Source organism: Tursiops truncatus, chromosome 2 (genome assembly GCF_011762595.2).
Source record: "Tursiops truncatus isolate mTurTru1 chromosome 2, mTurTru1.mat.Y, whole genome shotgun sequence".
Taxonomy (NCBI): domain Eukaryota; kingdom Metazoa; phylum Chordata; class Mammalia; order Artiodactyla; family Delphinidae; genus Tursiops; species Tursiops truncatus.
In genome coordinates, this window is record NC_047035.1 from 25,583,251 (window position 1) to 25,608,524 (window position 25,274).

The following is a 25,274-nucleotide window of genomic DNA, read 5'->3' on the forward strand; positions in this document are numbered from 1 at the left end:
ACGCTGCGGATTCTGGGAGTTGTAGTCAACAGGCCCCTGTGGCCCGTCAAGGCAGCGCCCGATGACAGAGGCGGAAGGAACTACAACTTCTAGCATGCCCTGCGGCCGTTTTTTTGACCCCACAGTCTTCATCCCCACAGCCGACCGCCTCTCTCCGGAACTATCCCTTTCCGCCTCTTTTCTATGCCGCATAGCCTGTCTAGAAAGGCCGGTCCAACGGTTGAGGACTCTGACGCTGACCTGAGAGGGAGGGCTCGGTGTGGAAGAGGTGAGGGTGTCCCAAAGCCCTTGGGCCACATATCTGGCCAAGTCAAGCCTCTCCGCATCCATATCCTTTCACCCTGTTCTCTGAGGCGTCCCTAGGCCCCCCAGGCCTGACTCTGTTACTCCAGTCCCGGCGACCCGTGGGCAGGCAGCCGCTGTCCACTCGGGGTTGGGGCCGCGAGTGAGGCCAGACAACGGATTTTGAACGAGCATTTACTGTACCAGGGTTCTGGGCTCTGGCCACTGCGGTTGATCCGTGTTTCCTGGACGTTCGCCCGTAGAGTCTTATTAGTTTAACCCACATTTCCTCGTCTCAGTTCGTAGCCTGGCTCTAAAAATGATAAATGAATCCGAATGTAACTTCTTAGTAGCTGGTTTCTGGCGTGTCCTAAGGCCGGGAGCGTGTTGGTTATAGATATTTTTGGTTGAATCGTTTTCCTTTCTTTGTCATGTTCCTGTTCTCCCCTCGGGTCTACTACCCTGTATGGTGGGATCTCAGTAAACAAGCGACAAGGACAAGCCTTTGAAATATTTTAAATCATGTTGAAGCAGTTTTCTCAGTTCCGCTTAAAATTGTATCTGGTTGCTTTATAAATTCTAGAACCATTAAATCATTATCTTTTTACTTGCTAAGTAAATCTGTGTTCTGACTTGGCGCTAGAAGTACAGATGAGTGTCAGATGTCCACTGCTGTTGCATGGTTAAAAAAGATTCCGGAAATCCTCTGGTGGATTTTTGGGTTTGTCAGACACATTCTATGCCCATCCGTAGATATTTACATTTATTTACTGTAGTAATGACCTGCCCTCGTTTTCCCTAGAGTGATAAAAGGACCATGCAAATCAGAGTGGAAATGACCCTGGAGACAGAAAACCTGGATCAGCTAGGAGCAGCTAGCTTTAGCTTAATACTTCGATAATTAATCCTTTTTTGTCTCATTACCCTCATCAGTGAAATGGGATCTGCCAGGCCTGCGTTACAGGGTTGTTCTGAGGATGACAAAGTGCTTTATAAACCGGCATCTGTATCAGAGGCATTCACCTGCTGTATGCACACCTTCAGTGTTTGTGATGGCTACTCAGAATTTTTGTATCAAAATTTTTTTAAGCTTCAGGAATGCTTTGAAATATTCTTCTAGCTTTTTCCAAGATAGCGATTTATTAATAATAAAAATTAATACTGAACATTAATTTTCTGTCAGCATATGTGCTTTACATGTATTGTTTTAACTGGTTTAAGCCTCACACCAGTCTTAAAAGGTAGGTTTCTATTGTTATGCCCAAATTTTGCAGATGGCTGAGATAGAAAGATGGCAGAAGATATCCTATACTAAAAACAACTAACATTTAGTATTTACTTTATGCTAGGCAGTTTGTTAGCTGTTTCTTGACTCCTATTCTTCACTGCAACCCTGTGAGGTAGGATATCACTTTCTCCAAGGCTTAGAAGTAAATAACAATATTTACCCAGTTTGCTCAGAATTGGAGAAGCGACATTTGAATTCAAGTCTGCCTGACGACAAAGCCTATGCTTGTTCCAATATAAGGGATGATTTTATTGTTTCTGCTAGCTTTTTTATTTGGTTTTGACTTCCTGGATTAAATATACAAAAAGATTTTTAAGCCATATTTGGGTTCAGTAGAAATCAATTAGTGATGTCCGCAATGGGAAAGAACCAGATAGTAAAAAGTTCTCTTCCTACCTTTGCCATCCCTGGATCCCCTGAAAACACAGTGAGAGCAGAGTATGTTAAGGGCCATTGGGAGCCTCAATGGGGCTGCCATGATGAGTGTTTCTTAACCTTCTATTGAGAAAGGTGCTACTGAGATGAAAGAAAAAGCAAATTGATATTTTAGAATTTGACACTTTGTAGCCTTTGGAGTTATTTTGGGTGTTGTGGAAGGTTCAGTACCTGGTTCTTGGCTTACATCAGTTTTCACTCTAATCCAGTTGGCATTGATAGTTTAGTCTGTAATTCTAAGGCAAAACTTTTTTTCGGGGTGAAATCTAATTTTAGAGTAGTTATGAGAGGGACTTGTGTTTTGACTGATTCTTTATATACTTTTTTGGCCATGCCCTCATTTCCCACATTTTGGCCAATACTTGTTAATAAATTAATCATGATTTGAAGATACAAGGGGGATAATTTAGCTTCCTTTAATTGCTTGCTTGCCTTAAGGCATTTAACAAGCACACATGAGAGCAAGATATGTCAGTTTTATTCACTGTAGTATTCCCAGAGCCTAGAACAGTGCCTCAGAGATGGCACTCAATAGATATATGTTGAGTACATGAATGCAGTTATTATCTGTTATATTCTTGCTTTGATTGGTATTGTATATTCAGCAAAGTTTGTGATGCATTCTTTTAACACTTGCCTGCTTTGTACTATTACCTTTATACATAACCTATGCTGAATACCCGAGTTCTATTGTAGGGTCCTTCAGAGAGGGACTATTTTTTGCACTTTAAATATTCCTTACAGCACCTGAGAGAGTACCGTGAAGAAAGTAGCAGCTCTAGGAATGAATGACTACTTGTGGGTAATCAGAGGATCAAAAGTATGATTTGATTGGAGACCCAAGGATCTGATTTTATATGGCGTGTTCAGTATTTGCTTTACCAGACACTTTCACACATCCCTGATTACTGTGGGGAGTTTGTAATCTAGGAACTTAAAACTTTTGGAGCTCTTTTGAGGGGAATCCAGAAAGGGGCATATATCTATCTTCCTCTCACTCCAGATGAATCGGACAAAGGGTGATGAGGAGGAGTATTGGAATAGCTCCAAGTTCAAGGCTTTCACCTTTGATGACGAAGATGACGAGCTGTCACAGGTAGGTTTCCATGAACAGTTGCTGAAGGTCTCACCCTCTTCCACTGTGTACCCTTCCCCTTGCATCCTCAGTAACCTGTCTCCATGAGGCTCAGAAGTGTTTTCAGTCAGATCTTTAGAAAAATCTTCATGGAAAAGAACTCTGAGAAAAGAGGGGGATTGTAAAAATCAACTCTCTGCCCTTTTTCCTTTACATTCTTAAGATGATTGATTTCTTTGAGTTTTTTTTTTTTCAAGAACCCTGTCTTTTATCATGTGGTATAATTTATTATTATTATTATTTATTTATTTTTATTTTTTTTGCGGTACGCGGGCCTCTCACTGTTGTGGCGTCTTCCATTGCGGAGCACAGGCTCCGGACGCGCAGGCGCAACGGCCATGGCTCACGGGCCTAGCCGCTCCGCGGCATGTGGGATCTTCCCGGACTGGGGCACGAACCTGCGTCCCCTGCATCGGCAGGCAGACTCTCAACCACTACGCCACCAGGGAAGCCCAATTTATTATTTTTGAAGGATGAACTGGATTGGAAGTTTGTCTTTATTGTGTCTATTTTACAAATGGGGAAGCAGATTCATTTTTGGAGAGATGGATAACCTCACTACAAAGCAAGTCAATACCAGGAGTGTGATTAGAATTCAAAAGCGGTTTTGATTCCTCCTGACCTTTTGTCGCTGGACTCCAGTGTTGGCTAAAAAGCAAATTGTTTTCTTGGCAAATGTCTAGCAGGCTAGGCTTTCAGTTGCAGAGGGTGAAAATGTTGGCCATCTTCAAGACCCAGTTCCTCAGCCTTCTTGGCTGTCAGAAGGAGAGGTGAGAAGTGATGACTGCCTGAGTGCCCTGCCTTATGTCTGTCTGCAGTTAAAGGAATCCAAGCGGGCAGTGAATAGCCTTCGAGACTTCGTGGATGATGATGATGATGACGATGACCTGGAGAGAGTCAGCTGGAGCGGGGAACGTGTGGGAAGTAAGTAGAAGAGGCCCTAGGAAGGATTACTTATTCAGGGTTCTTACCACTAGTAAAGTCTCCTCAATACTTGTCAGGGAAGGGAATGAGGCTAAACTATTTTCAGATGAGCACACATCTGGAAATTTAACCCAGGAGAAGATACTGGGGAAGTACAGCAGTAGTTTCCATATGGCTATCTAGGCCTGCTACCCTAGGGCTAATGCTTGGCTGGCTATTTCAGACTTATTTGGGGTGCTTGTTAAAATTAGATTTCTAGGTTTCACTCCAGAGACTCTGCTTCAGTAGGTCTTGGGTATGGGGGTGGTTGGGGGGTAGGGTGGGGTCTCAATTGATAATAAGCACTGTAAATGCTTCTGATATGCAGTCATATTTGGGAACTGCTGACTGAAATGCTCATAACTGGCTAGCAGAACTGATTTACTTAGCCACCAAGTCTCACTGCCTAGCTGTTCTGTAATACCACTTAACACCTTTGCAGAGTCCATCTGACTTTTTTTTTTAATTTTCATTTATTTATTTATTTATTTAGGCTGCCTCGGGCCTTCGTTGCTGCTGGCGGGCGGTGCTCGGGCTTCTCACTGCCGTGCTCAGGCTTCTTGTTGCGGAGCTCTAGGCTCTCGGGCTCTACAGCACAGGCTCAGTAGTTGTGGCGCATGGGCTTAGTTGCTCCAGGGCATGTGGGATCTTCCCAGACCAGGGCTCGAACCCATGTCCCCTGCATTGGCAGGCAGATTCTCAACCACTGCGCCACCAGGGAAGCCCAAGGTTTTTTTTTTTAAACTGGGAAATACTGTCACATGATTTAAAAAGTAAAAAGTATTTAAGGCACACAGTGAAAAGTTTCCCTTCCCCACTGTCATGCATCTACTCAGTTCTCAGGCCCTGGCCACCCAAAATACAACTGCTGTTGTTTGCTTTCTGTGTATTCATCTAAAGATTCTTTTTGTATTTGGAAATACATATAGGAGTATATATTTTTACTCCCTTTTTTACACCAGTGGTAGCATACTTTATACCCTGCTCTTTTACTTGACAGTATAGCTTGAAGATCTTTCCATATCAGTACATAAAGAGCTTTCTCATTCTGCCTCTTTCTTTTCAAAAATAGCAGCATAGTATACGTTGTATGGATTTCTCATAATTTATTTAACCAGTCCACTGTTGATGAACTTTAGATTGTTTCCAATCTTCTGTTGTTTATATTGCAGTCAATAACCTTGTATTTTGCCCATATAAGAGTGTCCGAAAGATCAATTCCTAGAGTGGAATTACTGGCAGAGAGTATTTGCATCTGTGTTGGTTAGATATTGCCAAGTTGCCTTTCACAGGGGTTGCACCAGTTTGCACTCCCACCAGCAGTGTCAGAGTATTCCTTTCTCCACCACAGCCTTGGCAACACAGGGTATTACCAAACTTCTGGGTCTTTGCCAGTCTTATAGGGGGCCAGTGGTATCTCAGTGTACTTTTATTTTGTGTAATTCTCTTATTAAGAGTGAGGTTGAGCATCTTTTCACATGTTTAATAGCCACTTGTATTTCCTTTTCTGTGATCCATTTATTCAGTTCCTTTGCCCCTTTTTTCTGTTGATTGGTCTATTTGATTCTGTCCTTTCTCCCTGCCCCAATTTTTTAAGTTCATGTTGACAAGAGACCAGAGCCTCTAATGAAAAGCTTTTAGAGTTTATTGGAATGCTGGATGCCAAGGCATTATTTTGGATGAGAATTACTGATCTAGATCTTATTATCTTGCAGGTATCTCATGGTCCATCAAAGAGACTGCTAGTAATAGTGGGTCAAACCATGAGCGTGAACAGCTAAAGAACCGAAACAGCTTCTCCTCCTATGCACAACTACCCAAACCTGCTTCTACCTACTCCCTGAGCAGCTTTTTTAGAGGTAAAGAGTGATGGTTAAAGGGACAGGAAGTCCTTTTCTTTTTTTAAAAAAAACCGCTGAGGCTATAATTTTCATTTACTCTGTAAGAAAAAGATTACTGAGGGACAAAAAATCTTTGGAGCTGGCCGTTGGGGATCAGGCAGGGCAGAAATGAGGGGAATTCACAGGGCTTGGACTGGGTTTCTAGAACATGATGAACAAAACTGACATTAACCCTGTGACAAGTACTGAAGAAATTTGCCTAGGTCAAAATTCCTCCCTACCCCTGTGCGTTTCTGTTGGAAATCCTTGTGCACTGCTGGTGGGAATATAAAATGGTACAACCACTGTGGAAGACAGTTTGGTAGTTCCTCAAAAAATTCAACATAGAACAATCATATGATCCAGCAGGCCACTTCTAGGTATATACCAAAAAGAGTTCAAAGCAGGGACTTGAACAGGTATTTTTATACACCAGTGTTCATAATACCATGATTCAGAATAGCCACAATATGGAAACAACCCAAATGTCCATTGACTGAAGAATGAATAAGCAAAATGTGGCATGTATATGCAGTGGAATATTATGCAGCATTAAAAAGGATCAAAATTCTCATACATGCTACAACATGGATGAACCTTGAGGACATTATGCTAAGTGAATTAAGCCAGACATACAAGGACATATACTGTATGATTCCATTTCTGTGAGATACCTAGAATAGTCAGATTCATAGAGATAGAAAGTAGAATAGTGGTTACCAGGGGATGAGAGTGAGGAGGAATGGGAGGTAATGTTTAGTGGGTACAGAGTCTCAATTTGGGATGATGAGAAGTTTCTGGAGATGGATAGTAGTGATGATTGTACATTGTGGATGTACTCAGTACCACTGAACTGTGTACTTAGAAATGGCAAAATTTATGTTATGTATATTTTAACCACAATTTTAAAACTGTTCCTCAGTGCCTTTTTTTTTCGCAGCACCTCAAATTTCTGAAGTTGAATAAAAACTTTTTTAAGCCTTAAGTTCTCATATTGCATAAAAAAGTTCTGTGTGCACTGCATCCTTAACCAAGTCTGAATGGCTCTGACATGAACTGTTGACCTTATGTGTACTTTACCTTTAGGGAGAACTAGACCTGGAAGTTTCCAGTCCCTCTCTGATGGTAGGCATTGACCCTCTTCTCTTGATTACTGTGGGAGATGTTACTGATCTGGGGTACAACCTGGGGAGTCATGGGGACAAGTGATAATTATATGATGACATTTCTTCTGAATCTGTCATCATTATTAGAAAGATTTTCTGATGCTGAGTAAGGAGGTCAAGACCATTCTGGTTACAGGGGCAAAGGGTAACTTCTAGGGATGCTGTCTTTGGGGGAGGAATGGGATCTACTTTGGGCCATAATGATACCTTGGGGGCCAAATGAAAAAAAAAAGTGTGCCTGAGAAGGAAGCAGTAGAGGAAGGTAATGGCAGGAGATGGTGCCCTTCTGAATCAGTTGCCTGTTCTTTTTCAGCTCTGTCGGACACACCTGCCAAGAGCTATGCTCCAGAGCTAGGGAGACCCAAGGGGGAGTATAGGGTGAGTTATATCCTACATTGTGTTATATCTTTACACAGTTTGACATACTTTGACCTATGTTATCTTGCTCGATTTTCTCAAATCTTTGAGCAGGTATGATTTTAAACCCCTTTTATAGGTAAGAAAACTGGATTTCTAAACAGAACTTGCCTGGAGTCTCACAGCTAGTTAAATGGTAGAACTTGGACTCAGAATCTCTATTTTCTGGTTCAGTCCTGGCACACTTTCCTTACCCATTATGCTGCCTTTTTTAGGTTGTACTTTGAAACTTTTGATCACCGCTGTGGTCTGGAAGCTTGGTGGAACTCATATTCCCATGAAGCACATAAAAAAGCAAATCGATTCAAAAGGAAGAAACGATATCATAAGGTCCAAAAAAGGAACACGTTCCTCTCTTTCCCTCTGTTGGCAAAGCCGTTAATTAGAGTCCCAAAACTGCATTTAGGGGTTGAAATCCTGAACCACTTAGGCATAGCATTGCTGGTTTTGTTAGTTGATCCATTCCCTGTATGATCCAACTCCTCCTGCCTATATTGTCTCTGTTCTAGTTCCTTAAGAAACTCAGAACAAGACCATCCCAGTTCTTATTTTTTCATCCATTTCCTTCCACAAAATATCTTCCCTTTAGGGACTAAGTTTATGAGTTTGAGATGAGGAGCAGGCACACTTACAATTCTGATCCCTTAACTTCCTGGGATTCATGCATTGCTAATATTTCAGGATTACAGCAATGATTGGAGCCCCAGTGACACAGTGCGACGCCTTCGGAAGGGCAAGGTAAGGCCACTGGGGAGAGAATTCTTGTGAGATTTTTTGGGAAGCTGGGCAGCTTGACCTTTCTCTTCAGTTATATTTGTTAAATGAAGTGGTTTTCAGGAGGAAAATCAATCCACTAAGAAGACAAGTCAGCTGCAAAATTTGTGATTCTCCAGGGTTTAGTGTTGCTTTGATGGGGAAGGGGGGAAAGAGTGATGGATGAGAGTGAAAAGTAGTGCCTGTAAGCATGAGAACAATCTTTTATGTTTAGGTCTGATCCATTGTGAGTTAACTTTTGTATATGGTGTGAGGTAAAAATTGACATTCATTTTTTCCCATGTGGTTCTCCGTTTGTTCCAGCAGTATTTGTTGAAAAGACTATTCTTTCTGCATTGAATTACTTTGGTGCCTTTGTCAAAAATGAATTGGCCATATATATGTAGGTCTCTTTTTGGACTCTCTTCTGGTTGATTGATTTATTTGTCTATCCTTATGCCATTACCAAGGCCTTGATTATTGTAGCTTTGTGATAAATCTTGCAATCAGGTAATATAAGTTATTCAGCTTTATTCTTCCCTTCCAAAATTATTTCAGCTATTCTAGATCCTTTGTATTTCCATATAAATTTTACTATCAGCTTGTCAGTGTCTACAAAAGAGCTACTGGGATTTTGATTGGGATTGCATTGAATCTATATACCAATTTTGGGAGAATTGACATCATAATAATTAATGGATCAAAATGGATCATAAACCTAAATGTAGAATAAGTGCTAAAACTATAATACTAGAAGAAAATATAGGTGAAAATCTTTGTAACCTTGGGTTAGGCAAAGACTTATTACCTAAGCACACAAAAACCATCAAATGGAAAGGGAAAAATTGAAAAGATGGACTTCACCAAAATTAAGAACTTTTGTTCTTTTTTTTTTTTTTTGCAGTATGCGGGCCTCTCACTGTTGTGGCTTTTCCTGTTGCGGAGCACAGACTCCGGATGCGCAGGCTCAGCGGCCGTGGCTCACGGGCCCAGCCGTTCCGTGGCATGTGGGATCCTCCCGGACCGGGGCACGAACCCACGTCCCCTGCATTGGCAGGCGGACTCTCAACCACTGTGCCACCAGGGAAGCCCAGAACTTTTGTTCTTTAAAAACACTGTTAAAAACACAGAAAGACGGGCTTCCCTGGTGGCACAGTGGTTGAGAGTCCGCCTGCCAATGCAGGGGACATGGGTTTGAGCCCTGGTCCGGGAAGATCCCACATGCCATGGAGCAGCTAAGCCCGTGCACCACAACTACTGAGCCTGCGCTCTAGAACCCACAAGCCACAACTACTGAAGCCTGCATGCCTAGAGCCTGTGCTCCACAACGAGAGAAACCACCACAATGAGAAGCCCATGCACCTCAAAGAAGAGTAGCCCCCACTTGATGCAGTTAGAGAAAGCCCTCATGCAGCAACGAAGACCCAGTGCAGCCAAAAATAAATAAAATGAAATAAATTCAAATGAACAAACGAAAGAAATCACAAAAAGACCATAGCTAGGAGAAAATATGTGCAAAATACATGTGTCATAAAGGATTTTATCCAGAATATGTATATAAAATATAATGAATTATCTTCAATAATAAGAAGATAAACAATCCAATTTATTTTTTTTAAACTTTTTAAAATCTTTTTGGCTGCGTTGGGTCTTTGTTGCTGTGCGCAGGCTTTCTCTAGTTGCGGCAAGCGTGGGCTACTCTTCGTTGCAGTGCGCTGGCTTCTCATTGTGGTGGCTTCCCTTGTGGAGCACGGGCTCTAGGCACGTGGGCTTCAGTAGTTGTAGCAGGCGGGCTCTAGGTGCACAGGCTTCAGTAGTTGTGGCACACGGGCTTAGTTGTTCCGCAGCATGTGGGATCTTCCCGGACCAGGGATCAAACCCATGTCCTCTGCATTGGCAGGCAGATTCTTAACTGCTGCGCCACAATCCACAAACAATCCAATTTAAAAATTGGCTCAAGGGGACTTCACTGGTGGTCCAGTGGTAAAGAATCTGCCTTACAATGCAGGGGACGCAGGTTTGATCCCTGGTCAGGGAACTAAGATCCCACATGCCATGGGTCAACTAAGCCCACGAGGCACAACTACTGAGCTCGTGTGCCTCAACTAGAGAGCCTCTGTGCTGCAAACTACAGAGCCCACACACCCTGGAGCCTGCACGCCACAACTAGAGAGAAAACCCACACGCCACAGCTAGAGAGAAGCCCACGCGCCGCAACGAATAGCCCATGTGGCAACGAAAGATCCTGCATGCCTCTACCAAGATACCGTGTGCCACAACTAAGACCTGACGAAGCCAAAAATAAATTAAATAAATAAATAAATAATAAATAAATGTTTTAAAATAAAAATTGGCTCAAGATTTGACTAGTTATATCACAAAAAAGATACATAAGTGGCCAATAATCACTTGAAAAGATGCTCAACATTATCAGTTATCAAGAAAACATGAATTAAAACTGATATATCACTATACAGCCACTGTAATGGCTAAATTTAAAAATACTGATCTTACCACACATTGGGAGGATGCGGAGCAGCTGGAACTCTCATACAGTACAAGCAGGAAGGTAGAATGGTAAACTACTTTGGGAAGTAGTCTGACAGTTTCTTACAAAATTAAACACATTTAGTTTCACTACTAGATATTTACAATCCAGGAGGAATGAAAATATGTTCATACAAAGACTTGTACTCAGATGTTCATAGTAACTTTATTTGTTACGGCCCCTAAAGTGGAAATAACTCAAATATCCATCAGTAAATGGATTAAAAACTCGTGGTATGCCCATACAATGGAAAACTACTCAGCAGCAAATAGGAGCAAACTACTAATACCACAACATATAGATGCATCTCAGAAACATTATATTGAGTGAAAAGCCAGATACGAAAGAGTACATATTGTATGATTCTGTTTTTCTGAAAGTCTAGAAAAGGCAAAATTTTAGTGACAAAACAGATCAGTGGTTGTTGGGGGGTAGGGATGGGAGAAGGGTATTGACATCAGAGTGGACAAGGGAACTTTCTGGGGTGATGGAAATGTACTGTATCTTGATTGCGGTAGTAGTTACATGGAATTATTTACTTGCCAAACTCACTGAACTGTACACTTAAATAGGGTAGCTTTTATGCTATGTAAATTATGCCCCATTAAAAAGAGAACAAGTTGGCCGCAGATAGCTGGTCCCCCACTGTCCCCGGTGGCGTGGCGTACCCTGTGGAACTTCGGGACCGGGGTCCAGTGCAGAGAGCCCTTCGTCCTAGGACATAGGGCGCTGCTGGAAAGGCAGCCACCGCCTTGCCCATCACACACCACACGTTCCTGGGGAACCTGGTCCTAAACTATTCGTAGACAACCTGCTTCTGGATCAGCGTCTCGTTCGTAGCAGAGCAGCTCCCTCGCTGCGACCTACTGAAAGTCGGCCCTCGACACAAGGGTTTGAAAAAAAACAACCAAACAAACCGAAAAAACAGATTTAAAGAAAAAGAGGAAAAGAGAACAAGTGAGCTCTCTACCCGTTGACTTTGGCAAGAGTTCATCAGGACATCAGCATCTTCTAGGGCATAAGGCTGAACTAGGGAGGGTATGATGGGAATCTCTTGGCTCATAGAGTGCTGGGGGCTGTTGTGTAAAAACAAAGAAGCTCTCCTTGGGGACATTTTAGTTTATTCTTGCCCATTCTTCAGTATCCAGTGACAAAAGAATATAGGAAATTGTCTTCCTTGCACACCAATTCTGTTCTTACTCTGCCAGGTCTGCTCCCTGGAAAGATTCCGCTCCTTACAGGACAAGCTACAACTCCTAGAAGAAGCAGTAAGCATGCATGATGGAAACGTCATTACTGCGGTGAGTTGTGGGTTTTGTTTGTTGTTTAAGTATTGTTTTCATTTGTTTCTGAAAGTCTAATCAGAATAGATTTTTTAAAAACCTATTTATTTGAAGTATAGTTGATTTACAGTGTTGTGTTAGTTTCGGGTGTACAGTGAAGTGATTCAGTTATATATGTAACTATTCTTTTTCAGATTCTATTGGGTATAGTTCTCTGTGCTATACAGTAGGTCCTTGTTGGTAATGTCAAGTAGAGACCCTGGGTTTCCTCTTGAAGTGGAAGATTCTCAGAAGTACGTGTTCTAAGGCTTAGCTGGCAGGATATGCATTGTGTGTGGCACTCTTGATTATGACCCAGAAGCAGTAGGTTGGCCACTTTGTGTTCTCAAGAATAATCTGAAGGAGGAGAGATGTGAGAGCAGCTTCTCACACAGGGAGGGAGGTGCCTCTCACCAGTAGGGGCACAGGTATGTGGACTCCCAAGACACAGCTCATTCCATATGTCCATCACCTGTCCTTCTATCACATAGAGAAACCTATTGTATAGACCAGCAGAGATTCCTAATGAGTTGCTGACCTCATTCCTAGACATCAGGTGCTCAGGCAGGGCCTTGCATTTGGAAGGTTACACAGGATAATTCATTCTTAGTTCCCTTTTTCCTCTAGGTTCTGATCTTCCTGAAGAGGACATTGAGCAAAGGTGAGCGTGGTTTAAGGGAAATCTTCAGTCAGTAAGGTGTCTACTACATTTGAAGGGAGAATGGCATTGTGGCTTTCATACCAGAATTTACCAGTATCAAGTCTACTTTAGGGACAGCTGGGATGGCCTGAGACTTCTGAATACACGTCACAACCCTGAGGGCAGTTGTTCTTCCTTTAGGGTGATAACTGCAGTAACTACAAAGCCCCTCCATTTATTGGACAGACAGATGGCTATGTGGGTTTGAGGACGTGAAAGTCCATGCTCAGTGCCTGATGTTTGGGTTGGTGAGAACTGAAAGTTAGCACAAAGGCTAAGCATTGCCCTGGACCATGGAGTATGTTGCTGGTGGGTTGAGCCATTGGGATGGGCACCATAGAAAACCATTCCTAGCTTCTGGTGGATTTTGAGGAGATCATGTTTGGAATGTGTGAGTAGGGAGAGCAATTTCCTATTGAGTAATAGGCTTTAATCTTTCCCCATCTAACTCCTTCCTGCCTGCTAGAGATCCTCTTCCGAGAGCTGGAGGTACGGCAGGTTGCCCTGAGACATCTCATTCACTTCCTTAAGGAGATAGGGGATCAAAAGCTGCTTTTGGACCTCTTTAGGTAAGAACTGATCATCTGGTCTATAAAGTTCGTTAAGTACTTTGTTCAAAGCACTCTGGGCGATAATACAGAGAAAGAGAAGACACTGCCCCTCTTTTATGGAAATGCTTAGACAGGATATTGAGACGTGATAGGAGAATTCCTTGGCGATCCAGTGGTTAGGACTTGGCACTTTCACTGCCATGGCCAGGGTTCAGTCTGGGTTAGGGAATTAAGATCCTGCAAGCCGTGCAGCACGGCCAAAAAGAAAAAAAGAAACGTGATGGGATAACTAATAATGTACCACAACCTGTGATAAAGTGACCATGCAGCAGGTGGTTAAGAACCAGGCTCTGGAGTCAAGCACCTGCGTTGAATATTGTCTCCACCACTTAGTTCATAGCGTGACCTTGAGCAAGTTACTCAACCTCTCCAAGCATCAGTTTTCACATCTGTAAAATGGAGATGATGATACCCACCCCACAGGTCATTATGAAGATGAAAAGAGTTCGTGTGTATAAACACTCAGCATAATGCCTAGTCTGTAGTATTAATATTTATGACGTATTTTCTTACAAAAGACCTAGAATAAAGGTATCTTTTATTACTTGATCCCAGTGATGCCAGTGAGAAGTACAGTGGAAGAGCAGAAGAAGCATATATAATTTTCAGTCAGGATATCGCCGAGAGCCTCATGGAAGTGATTAGGAATTGAGTTGGGCCTGTGAGACTAGGTAGGATTTTGATAGGTAGAGAGGCAAGAGGTAGGCGTATCTACTGGGGGCGGCTGTCTTCTATCATGTGTTTCTTCCCTGTCTCATTTCAACTGGTAGGGGCTATTTTATGTCCTTTCTTCAGTATCAGAGAAGGGGCTGGAACCTCTGTTTAGGCTGACATGTGGCCCAAGGTAACTTCATTTACCCCATGGCTTCAGCACAGCGATGAGCTGCCCCGAAGACTAAGGTGGGGAAAGCAGGTCACCTGGGCAGGATCAAGATTACAGATGGTTAGCCAGGAATTTGCAGAAGACATGTTCGTCGAGACAGGTTGTTCCCCCAACCCTTTCCTCCCTCCCTCCTTCCTTCTTTCCTTCCTTCTTTCCCTCCCAATCAGCAAGGCTTTATTAAGTATCACCTCTATGCCAAATTAGTGATGTTAATTATAGTGGTCCATTTAAGGTAAGAAGACAAGTCCTTGTTCTCCAAGGCCTTACCACCTTTGGGGAGAGACCAAACAGATTGTATGCTGTACCTGAAAACAACAGAGGGCAGTATAGACAATCTGTTTCCAAGATTCTAATGACAGAGAAAAGTGTTTTCATCTTTAAAAAAAAAAAAACACAACAGGGGGCTTCCCTGGTGGCGCAGTGGTTGAGAGTCCGCCTGCCGATGCAGGGGACGCGGGTTCGTGCCCCGGTCCGGGAGGATCCCACGTGCTGCGGATCAGCTGGGCCCGTGAGCCATGGTCACTGAGCCTGCACGTCTGGAGCCTGTGCTCCGCAACAGGAGAGGCCACAGCAGTGAGAGGCCCGCGTAGCACAAAAAAAAAAACCCCAAGAAACCAGGGCTTCCCTGGTGGCGCAGTGGTTAAGAATCCGCCTGCCAATGCAGTGAATACGGGTTCGAGCCCTGGTCCAGGAAGATCCCATATGCCATGGAGCAGCTAAGCCCGTGCGCCACAACTACTGAGCCTGCACTCTAGATCCCACGAGCCACGACTACGGAGCCCGCGAGCCACAACTACTGAAGCCTGCGTGCCTAGAGCCCGTGCTCCGCAACAGGAGAAGCCACCACTGCGCACCGCAATGAATAGTAGCCCCCGCTCGCCGCAACCAGAGAAAGCCTGTGCGCAGCAATGAAGACCCAATGCAGCCAAAAATAAATAAATAAATACATTTATTAAAAAAAAAAAACTCTTCAGCTGTATTTAAAAAAAAAACCAAAAAACAGAAGACTGCTGTGGGCTAAGGTTTTGCGGAGGCTCTGAGCCTTTCTGTCAGATCTGTTAACATTACAGTTATTAGTGCCCTGCAGTGTCTTCTTTGCTCTTTGCTCAGCTAGGTAGATGGGGGAACGATGATACCTGATCCACCATGTGTTCTCAAGGTGTTGCTGATTAGTAGAGAGTTTAAGAAGAGAAGGGTTTATCTTATGTATAGAGGCAAGTGAGTTTGAATTGTGTTTCTTTTAGAGCAGTCATCCTATTTTGTGAGGTTATACTGCCACACATCAATAAATAAAAATGCCCTGCTGCCTTCTGCTTCTTCCCAGGTTCCTAGATAGAACAGAAGAGCTTGCGGTAAGTGTGGCCTTTGTTTCAGTTGGGGGCCTCTTTAACAGAAGTCTAAGCCAAAACCCAGCCTCCAAGATCCCAAACTGATTGAATATTTTCTTTCCTTTGTATTGATTATATCCAGGAGAGAAAGGCATCTGGGAAGCCTAAAAACAATCCAAATGATGTACCATTTTGTTTCTTTTTATATGCTGTTTTGATTGGGCTTATGAATAATTTTTTTTTTAATAGCTGAATGAAAATTGGCCTGGTCAATTTGGAGTTTGTTTCTTAATTTCTAGTTGTTTTCAATTCTTGGTTTGTTGGAGCTTTGGGGTTTTGGCTTCTAATACTAAAGATAATACTGAAAGCAAAGAGGGATAAGAAACCAGATACAGGTCATGAAGGAAGATAGGTCAGGCTGCTGGTGGTGCACCCAATACACATTTTGGCTGAGAGCTCAATGACTGTTAAAATTGATTTGGGGCAAATTCTCACCATTAGAGAAGAAACTCCTGGAATACAAGAATAAATCTGAAATTTTACCAAAAATGTAATTGTATTATTCAGACTTCAGTGATCCATTTAAAAAGTTGAACATTATAGTGCAGGGGTAAGAATTTCTCAGTGCCGTCAATGTCAGGATTGTCCTTTTAGTCGCTGTACCACACATTGGTGGTAATATATTTTTAACCTTCTTTGCGCAACAGAATATAATTCAGGAAAATGTTTTTCAGTAATATTTTGTAAAAGGAACTTGTACTTAATATTCAGGGCATGGGAAAATCTCAAAAACCCTTTATCTAAATCTACTCAAAATGATTGGGAATCTGTAGTAATCATTTTGAAAAACTTTTTGTTTACATTTTTTATTTCTGTAGGTTCAAAACTATAAGGAATTTTCTTCAAATAGCATTCTTATAAAGTTTGTTATTTTGAAGTTTGATTAATCAGTGAAAATAAATGTGTTTTGCATAACTTATTTTTATCTAAAACTTTCTTATTTTCTTCATATTCTGTATTATGTTTGAATTGAAGATGATTTGTCATGCATGCTGTTGTATATAAATTGGGAGTTTTTCAACCTTGTAAACTTTGCAATTGGCAAAGCTGAGAGTCTGCTTTTAGTTTATCCCCGTAGAGTATGAAGATTTCCTAAGAACAACTTTTTCTTGAAACTAGTGGCTAGTGGCTACCATACTGGATAATGCAGTTAGAGATAATAATTTTGAATCATTCTGTGCCCTCCTCCCCACCCCCTGCCCCCTAATCTATTCACAGAGGAATCTCTGGTAATGAGAATTTAGTTTTTAAGCATGGGAAATCTACTTACAGAGCTACCTTGCCCTTCTGAGGAAAAGAAATAGCTCAAAGCCTTTCTCTGATTTTTGTAGCTAACCCATTATCGAGAGCATTTGAACATTCAGGACCCCGAGAAACGAAAAGAATTTCTTAAGACCTGCATTGGGTAAGTGGGGGAGAAATGTTTTTAACTATAAATACTCTTATACAGAGCAATGAAGAGACTAAAAAAGGGTAGAATGGATAGATGGTTGCAGGGAAAGGCTAACAATGGATCATACAAGCATCGTTAATGATCATCTCATTCAGTGGTTCCAAACACTAGTCCCCCACAGAGTTTTCTCTGATAGGTGGTAAGTTGAGAATAATAAGGACAATGTAGAGAGTTTTCTCCTAAAGCTATATTTATTTAATTTGAAAGACTGCCTTTTATTCTGGGATTTTTTTTTCCCCTCGTCCTCCACCCCCTTTTTGGTAGAAAAATGGGTTATAATTTTTTTTGTGTGACTTTATATATTAAAAGAAAAAGTTGGCAACATTTTACCTTATATATTATTTTCAGTGTTACGGGTCCTTGAAACGCCACAGTCCAAGAACTACTGATTCAGTCCAGCTTTCATTCAGAATATAAATCCCTGTAAAAACCAGCCCCACATATTATTCTTCCAGTGATGGGGCACACAGTTCTCTGGAAAGTAGCTTATTTTATTGTCAGACAGCCTTCATTATTGGAAAGTGCTTCCTTATATTGAGCTAAAACTTGCTTCCCTGTATCTGTCAAGACAGATGTGGAGTCTACCCAGTAGACCTTGCTCGAGGTTCAGTGGTCACAGTTGTTTTAATCATTCCTCATGTGACATGATTTCCAGGTTTCACATTTAGAAATTTGTTTATTTCAATGCAATCCGTAATTTTAACTTTATCAGCTACTGAGCTGATGCGTCGTATGGCCTCTCGTAAACAAAGAGAAGTTAGAATAGTGAAGTAACTGGAACCTTTTGCTGGCTTCTTTATCTCTTCCAAAAATTGGCTGGGGATCACACTTATCTGGGAGAGTGTAATTGAATTTCAGAATTCTTCCTGGAGTGAGTGGAGTAGGGGAATAAGGCAGCACTTTCTGAAGGAAGGTCTGGGAACTGGGAGTTTAAAATCTGGCTTCTATTCCTGGCCTTACCCATTGACCTACCATATAGCTTTTAGGCAACACACTATTTGTCCCTCAACTTCTTCATGTGTAAAAATATAATGTAGTGTTGAAGATGGGACCCTTGACATATGTAGAGCTCTGAAATCTTTACTAATCTACAAACATACCGCCGTGCTGTGTAACTTGATTTTACCTTATTACTCTGCATTAAAAAATGGCTCACATGATTCACTTAGCTGTACAGCAGAAACTAACACAACATTGTAAAGCAACTATACCCCAATAAAAATTGCTCAAAAAAAAAAATTGCTAACAAATGTAAGTGCCCCTTAAGGAGAGTTAAGCATTGACATTAAGCAATGATAGGAACCGCTGTGCTTCACGGGGATGTGGATGACAGGCAGCTGGCTAGGCTCACTCACTAGCTAAGTGACTCGTTCATCAAACATTCCAGGGCTTCCCTGGTGGCGCAGTGGTTGAGAGTCCGCCTGCCGATGCAGGGGACACAGGTTCGTGCCCCGGTCCGGGAGGATCCCACATGCCGCGGAGCGGCTGGGCCCGTGAGCCATGGCCGCTGAGCCTGCGCGCCCGGAGCCTGTGCTCCGCAATGGGAGAGGCCACAGCAGTGAGAGGCCTGCGTACCGCAAAAAAAAAAAAAAAAAAAAAAAAAAAAATCCAACTCACACAATGAGGGGATTCTAATTCATTCCTCAGCAAAATCACCAGTGACTGTATATTTCGTGGACTTTCAGGCTCCTCGAATTGACAAAACCTTAAATATAAAATCCCAGCCAACGGTCTCCTCTATTTTCTGCTTTCTCTCTCTCTGCCTTTCAGGGATGCTCTAAAGGTGAACTGAGATCAGATTTATGAAGCCCCATGAGCTTTTTATGCTTACAGTGGTGATTTGGTTTAGTTGGGTTTGTTTCCTGTTTGAGTAGAGAATGAGGTACTAACCTTCTGGCCCTCTCCCAGTTTGCCATTTTCAGCAGAAGATTCTGCACACATACAAGACCATTACACGCTCCTGGAACGTCAGATCATTATCGAGGTTAGACTCCTTGTCTCTACACTTCTGCTTCAGTGCCAAAGCTCACTGCCATTCAGCAGCTAGGAGACTTCTGCTCTGCCCACATAGGTCATTTCCTGTTACATTTTCTAAGAGCCTTTCATTCTCTCTCTCTACGTGGTAGCCTTCTGTCCATTGTCTTCAGGCATCCTTTTTCTTCTCACTTGCTATTAACCTGGAAGTATTTCCCAGAACTCCATTTCATCACTATTTCTCTGGTCTTCCTCCATCCAACTTGGGCCTGTCATCATTTTCTGGATTTTAAGCTCCTCTGGGCCATCCTAGGCAATTCCTTTTCTTTTTCTCTTCTTTGCCTCTTTCCTAGGGTAGGAAGCACAACTGCTGTAATATTAAAGGCTTCTCTCCTGCCTCTACTCCATGGACATTGTCCTTTTTTTCACTTGGCTCACGCCACCACAGGCAAATGATCGACATCTAGAATCAGCAGGACAGACTGAAATCTTCCGGAAGCACCCCCGCAAAGCTTCTATCCTCAACATGCCGTTAGTGACGACGCTTTTCTACTCCTGCTTCTACCACTACACAGAGGCTGAGGTACAGGCAGAACGTGAAAGAAAGGCCCCACACATTCTCACTGCACAAGACGAGCATATTTCAAAGCCAGTACTTCAGCATATCCTATTTACAAAGGGTGCGCATAATTCTCGGCAATCCATCTGGGAAGCCTTCCTGGCTCTCAGCAGGGGTGAACCAAGAGGAGAAAAGAGGTCTGTAAGGGTTTGCATGGCTTCCAGTGAGCTGGCATGGAACGATGCTGCTCCCATAGCAGTCTTTGTTCAAAGGTTCCATTTCAAATGGATTCGCACAGTACAGAGAAGAGCAGCGGGGGATAGTTACTTGTGGGTACTTTAAAAAAGTTTTTTGAAGAGGTGTAAATTTAATGACTATAGGTGGGCATGATCATAATGATAATAGGATTAGCATAAAGTTGGGAAATACACCATACCTGTTAATCCAGTCCTCTTAAACTGGGTTATGGTGATATCCAGTTAGACCTGACGGAGCTTTTCTCTTAAATTAATTTCCGGGTTTAAATGGTTGCGGAGTGAAATGTAGACTGTCTATGTAGTGGAAAAGAAAAGGGGAGATTGGTAGTATTTGAGAAATACCACTAAAATTCCTTCTTCACTTTCATCCTAGGGCACATTCAGCAGTCCAGTCAACCTGAAGAAGACATTTAAGGTAGATATAAATTAGTCAGTGTTTGGTAAAAGTAGTATCAGAGTAACTGCATGGAGTGGATGTTGCTTTCTATCCCTGCACAGTAGTAAGTCCCTTAACATTCAAGGTTAAGGGGAAAATGGAGTAAGTTTGTGGGAAGTGAGGGAAGGCTTTAACCGAATGGCCTGCAGCAGTGCTGGGGCTTGGAAACCTGAGAGATTTGTGGATTTTAAGAGGCAGAATCAACACCAGGGAATATTTTTGCCTATCTTTCCAAATTCTCAAGCACATCCCCTGATGCATTTCTACTCCTCCTGAATTTCCCCTGGCCTCTGTTTTCTAGATCCCAGAAAAACAGTATGTGCTGACAGCCCTGGCTGCTCGCGCCAAGCTTCGGGCCTGGCATGATGTCGATGCCCTCTTTACCACAAAGGTGGGTGCCCTGGGACTGTTCCATGCCGCTGATGCCTTGGCGATACCATCTTGTCATCCCGTGCCTCCTGGGATCTCTAGTTCTAGTTACTGGTAGACATTTTTCCTTCAGATTTTTATTTTCCAAAGTTTCAAACCTAAAGAAAAGCTGAAAGAGTAGTTAACAGTCTTCACCTGCTTCACTAATTTGTTAACATTTTTGCCATATGCTTTTTTCTTTTGCTGAAACATTTGAAAGTAAGTTGCAGATACCATGATACTTCTCCTTTAATTACTTAAGCATTTATCTCATTTGTAACCACAATATTATCATTCTCAAGAAATTTAACATTAATATAAGAATATTATCATACATATAAATGAGCTCTTTAGAGCTGTTTTTTGTTTGTTTTTGTTTTCTGTCAGGATCCAGTCAAGGATCTTGCATTACATTTGGTTGTCATGTCTCTATTAGTTTATGTTTAAATATCCATTTTTCCATTATGGGTTTGACAGTTTTTTGTTCTCCCCCTTTGTTAGTTATTTAATTGGCTACATTAACTACCAAAGCAATATATGCCTGTGTCAAAATCAAACACGATATGACAGTGTAGAGGGTAAAGAGTGAAGTTCCTCTTCCATTGTCCACCTGTTCCTTTCTCAGTCCCTTCCTCAAGGCAAGCAGTGTGAAAAGTTTGATGGGTGGCTTTCCAGACCTTTCCTCATGAACTGACAAGTAAACATTTATATGAATATAAAGATGTAAAGGGTAGGATTAGTCTACCCAGATAAGTTCATACTACAAGGATTGTTAAGTAAATTGCTTATTTTATTTAGCCATATTTCACAGACATTTTTCTGCATTCGTGCCTATAGATCTAAGAATTTATTTCATACCTCTGACTCTTTTCCACCCTCCTGAGTTCCTTGACTTTTCTGAAACTCTCATCTCTCTTCATTTCTCTCTCCCCCGCCTCCCATTCATCCACTCCTCATCACCATGTTATTCTAGTCTGACCATAAAACATAGGGAGATTAGCTCAGATGTCTGGCCTACCCACGGCTGCCCCATCTTCCTTTTGCAGAACTGGCTGGGCTATACCAAGAAGAGAGCACCCATTGGCTTCCATCGAGTTGTGGAAATTTTGCACAAGAACAGTGCCCCTGTCCAGGTAATGGCTCTTAGAGGGTACAGGATCTTCTAGGAAACCTAACTTTCAGCCTCTAGTGCTCAGCGATGGGAGACTTGACCTGCTCTGGTCTTATCTTAAAGGCAGCATAATGGTTGTACTGTACCTTGACATAGAAAAGGCCAGGGAAGGAAGTTCTCTGCGCTTAAGAAGTAATCCAAGTCTGCCCTCTCTGAGGAGCATCTACTGTGTTTAGCCCGGGTGGAGTACTGACATACTATTCAAATGATGCAAAAAGAGAACTTAATGAGAAAGGACATCAAGGAGCAAGGGGGCACAGCACGGGGTCAGGTCTAGGGCATACCTGTTGCTGGCATGGGTATCTAGCTCTGGGATAAGGAGGAATGGGCCCTTCCCTTCTTTCCTGGGGGAGCATGGAGGTACTGCAGAGAGTCTACCTCATTTCCCTCTGCAAAACTAGTCCTGTGGTTGATGATGGGAATTGTAGACTGCAGATACTGACTCTTTTCCTTCTTCAGGATTTTTTTTTCTACCTTTCAGAGCTCTGGGTTTAATACATCTGGGAATCATTAATCAGAAGTACTTCTTTTCACAGATATTACAGGAGTATGTCAATCTGGTGGAAGATGTGGACACAAAGTTGAACTTAGCCACCAAGTTCAAGTGTCATGATGTCGTCATTGATGTGAGTCCGTAAGAAATGAAAACCCTGAGTTAGACCTCAGTGGGAGGTGGGAGATTATAGTCTCAAGTCCTAGATCCTGAGGTTCGTCTGTCAGTTTCAACTCAGTGGATAAAGTGGTCTGGCAAGAGTTAGTTTGGAGACCAGCACTCCTGTATGATTTTCCCAGCCCTCTGACTGGTTTCTCTCTGCTTTTATAAATTCGTTGCACTCGGAGAATTCATAGAACTGAATCAAGCCACGTAACCTCTGTAGACTTCTCTTCAGCATGAAGTTCAGTGGGTGCTTGACCCCACTGCTATCCCACTGTAGCTTCCTGGCTTCTCCTTGAAACTTAGCTCAAAACGGGAGTGACAAAAGGAAAAAGGCCCTTCTGGAGAAGGCTGATTGGTGGTTTTTATTGTTGTCTGTTTTGGTGATAGACTTGCCGGGACCTGAAGGATCGTCAGCAGTTGCTGGTGTACAGGAGCAAGGTGGATAAAGGATCTGCCGAGGAGGAGAAGATTGATGCCATTCTCAACAGCTCGGTGAGCAGCTGCAGCTTACGCCTCCAGCAGTGTCAGTAAACAGTTCATAGCGTAGCATTGAGTTTATATTCCCACGGCCTGGATGGGATTGCTGTCAGCCAAGCCTGTGGATCTCTCTTTTTTTTTTTTTTTTTTTTTTTGATGGTACGCGGGCCTCTCACTGTTGTGGCCTCTCCCGTTGCGGAGCACAGGCTCTGGACGCGCAGGCTCAGCGGCCATGGCTCACGGGCCCAGCCGCTCCGCGGCATGTGGGATCTTCCCAGACCAGGGCACGAACCCGTGTCCCCTGCTTCGGCAGGCGGACTCTCAACCACTGCGCCACCAGGGAAGCCCTGTGGATCTCTTGATAAGGGTCTCCTATGGGCCTACACGGCAAAAGCACTGGTTAGAACAGCAGAAGTCACTCCTGAGATATGGGATGACATAAGGGTGATGTGGGGACCTTGGCTGACAATTGTAGCCCTCTGATCATTGTTAAACCTAGCAGGTAGGAAGGACTAACTACTGGGAGTCTAGAAACAAACGTTACAGATTCAGAATATCCAAACTGCATAGTTGCCTGGGGCTGGATGTGACTTTCCTGTTGGGAGAGGGAAGTGGGTGAAATAGATTTTAGCTATTTGAGGAACACAGCTGACTCATCTCTCATAGCAGAAAATTGCTGAGCTTATTGTTAATGTGGAGCGTAGGTCCCTGTTAGATATTTTGGAACCTTCCACAAGCTAAAGCTAGTGAATCTTTGTCCTCAGGCAGGCAGAACCAGAATAAATGCCCTAAATCAGGCTTGTAAGATACAGAATAGGTATTTAATCCATCTCTAAATAAATGAACTCCCCCCCACATTAAAAAAATTTCTTTCTCAACCTCCCCCCTGCATCCTTCTTTTCCTTACATTACCTAGCTGTGGGCCTTGTTTTATCGAATTCCATCTGCCTATCTGTAAGGATCAGTGAAAAACTGATCATTGTTTGTTTTTTTCACAGCAAATTCGATGGAAGAATTAAGTGGCATCAGCTCCCTTGAAACCTGCCTCATTTCTTCCTTTCCTGCCTGTGAAAGTAGAGAGCGCTCTTCTTGGGAGAGTTAAGCATCACATCGCTTGGGCCCATCGTCAGCAGGCAGTGCCTGCTACCTGTGGGACAGAGACTAGCACCTGGGCACCGACAGCTTCAGACCGATCTTTTGTCCAGGGGCCATCATCTGAGGGGCAAGATCTAAAGCTTTGCCTCATGAGAGAATCTCTCCACCTGGTGCTCATGTGAAGGTGGGAATAATTTCTAGATTGGGCCCATATTGGGCAAGATCTCTCTTGGTCTGCGGAAAGTGACTGCTCCAGAAAGGAAGTCTCCTCGACTGAGAGGTACAGGTGTCCTAGGGTGGCCACTCCATTCCCCTCAGCTAATTATGACCCTGGACTTGGTGCTGGACAATGGCAGTTTTGCTCTGAAGGAAGTCAGGACAGAACCGGAATGGCTGTCTCCCAGGGGGCCTCAGGAAGCGCTGCCAGTGTTGCCAGGACCTGTTGGAGGCGCCCTCACACTGTACAGAGTCCTCCGCCTCATTACAGAGATTGCCAGCGTCCCTCTGCTGCCATGGTCTTCCCTTTGTACAAAAACTGGTTCCTCTCTCACTTGCACCCCGAGGTGGCCTTGTGTGAGAGATGAGAGCATCCCCCTTACCTTTCCCTCCCACCCAGACCCCTAACCTTATATGGAGCTCAGATTCAGCATTGCTGGAGGAAGCTCTCCTTTTCTGCACAAATCTCATTATTTCACTAGGACCTTCCACAAGTTTCACCGGGGCTAAACTCAGCAGCTTTTCTGTTAGGCTATTAAGATGGAGGTTTTAGTTTCATGTTGGTTTTCGAGAGGATATTCTGTAATGCCAGTTTCCTGCATTCCTGTACCAATATTAGCCTTTGTTCTCTGTGACTGAACTGGGTTTTCCAGACATGCCTAGACTCCTAATAAAGCTGCTGCTTCCTTGGTGCCTTCTCTTTCCCTCCCAGTTATTTTGTACAGAACAGTGAAGCATCTGCCCCGTCTCTTGGGACCACTACAAATCTGCCTTGGTGACAGCATTCAGCAGCCTGTCA

At 43.0% G+C, this 25,274-nt stretch overlaps 1 protein-coding gene across 1 annotated transcript; it reads left to right on the forward strand.

Moving 5' to 3' along the window:
* Window positions 1–111: 111 nt before the first annotated feature.
* On the forward strand, window positions 112–25,173 carry VIPAS39 (VPS33B interacting protein, apical-basolateral polarity regulator, spe-39 homolog). The gene is made up of 20 exons (XM_019920215.3): window positions 112–268; window positions 3,009–3,101; window positions 3,959–4,064; window positions 5,819–5,962; window positions 7,070–7,108; window positions 7,463–7,527; window positions 8,248–8,304; window positions 12,076–12,168; window positions 12,817–12,850; window positions 13,356–13,458; window positions 15,708–15,735; window positions 17,103–17,176; window positions 19,133–19,208; window positions 19,647–19,781; window positions 20,388–20,429; window positions 20,752–20,841; window positions 21,905–21,991; window positions 22,566–22,655; window positions 23,075–23,179; window positions 24,163–25,173. The coding sequence occupies exons 2-20, from the start codon at window positions 3,009–3,011 to the stop codon at window positions 24,181–24,183; spliced, it is 1,482 nt and encodes a 493-aa protein (XP_019775774.1). The 5' UTR covers window positions 112–268; the 3' UTR covers window positions 24,184–25,173.
* The last annotated feature ends 101 nt before the right edge of the window (window positions 25,174–25,274 follow it).

Excerpts from the sequence above, each read along its gene's own strand:
- VIPAS39 (XM_019920215.3), top strand. The coding sequence starts at position 3,009 with ATGAATCGGACAAAGGGTGATGAGGAGGAGTATTGGAATAGCTCCAAG. Across the intron at positions 12,851-13,355 it reads GAAGAGGACATTGAGCAAAG|AGATCCTCTTCCGAGAGCTG; the intron begins GTGAGCGTGGTT and ends CCTGCCTGCTAG. Across the intron at positions 23,180-24,162 it reads ATGCCATTCTCAACAGCTCG|CAAATTCGATGGAAGAATTA; the intron begins GTGAGCAGCTGC and ends TTTTTTTCACAG.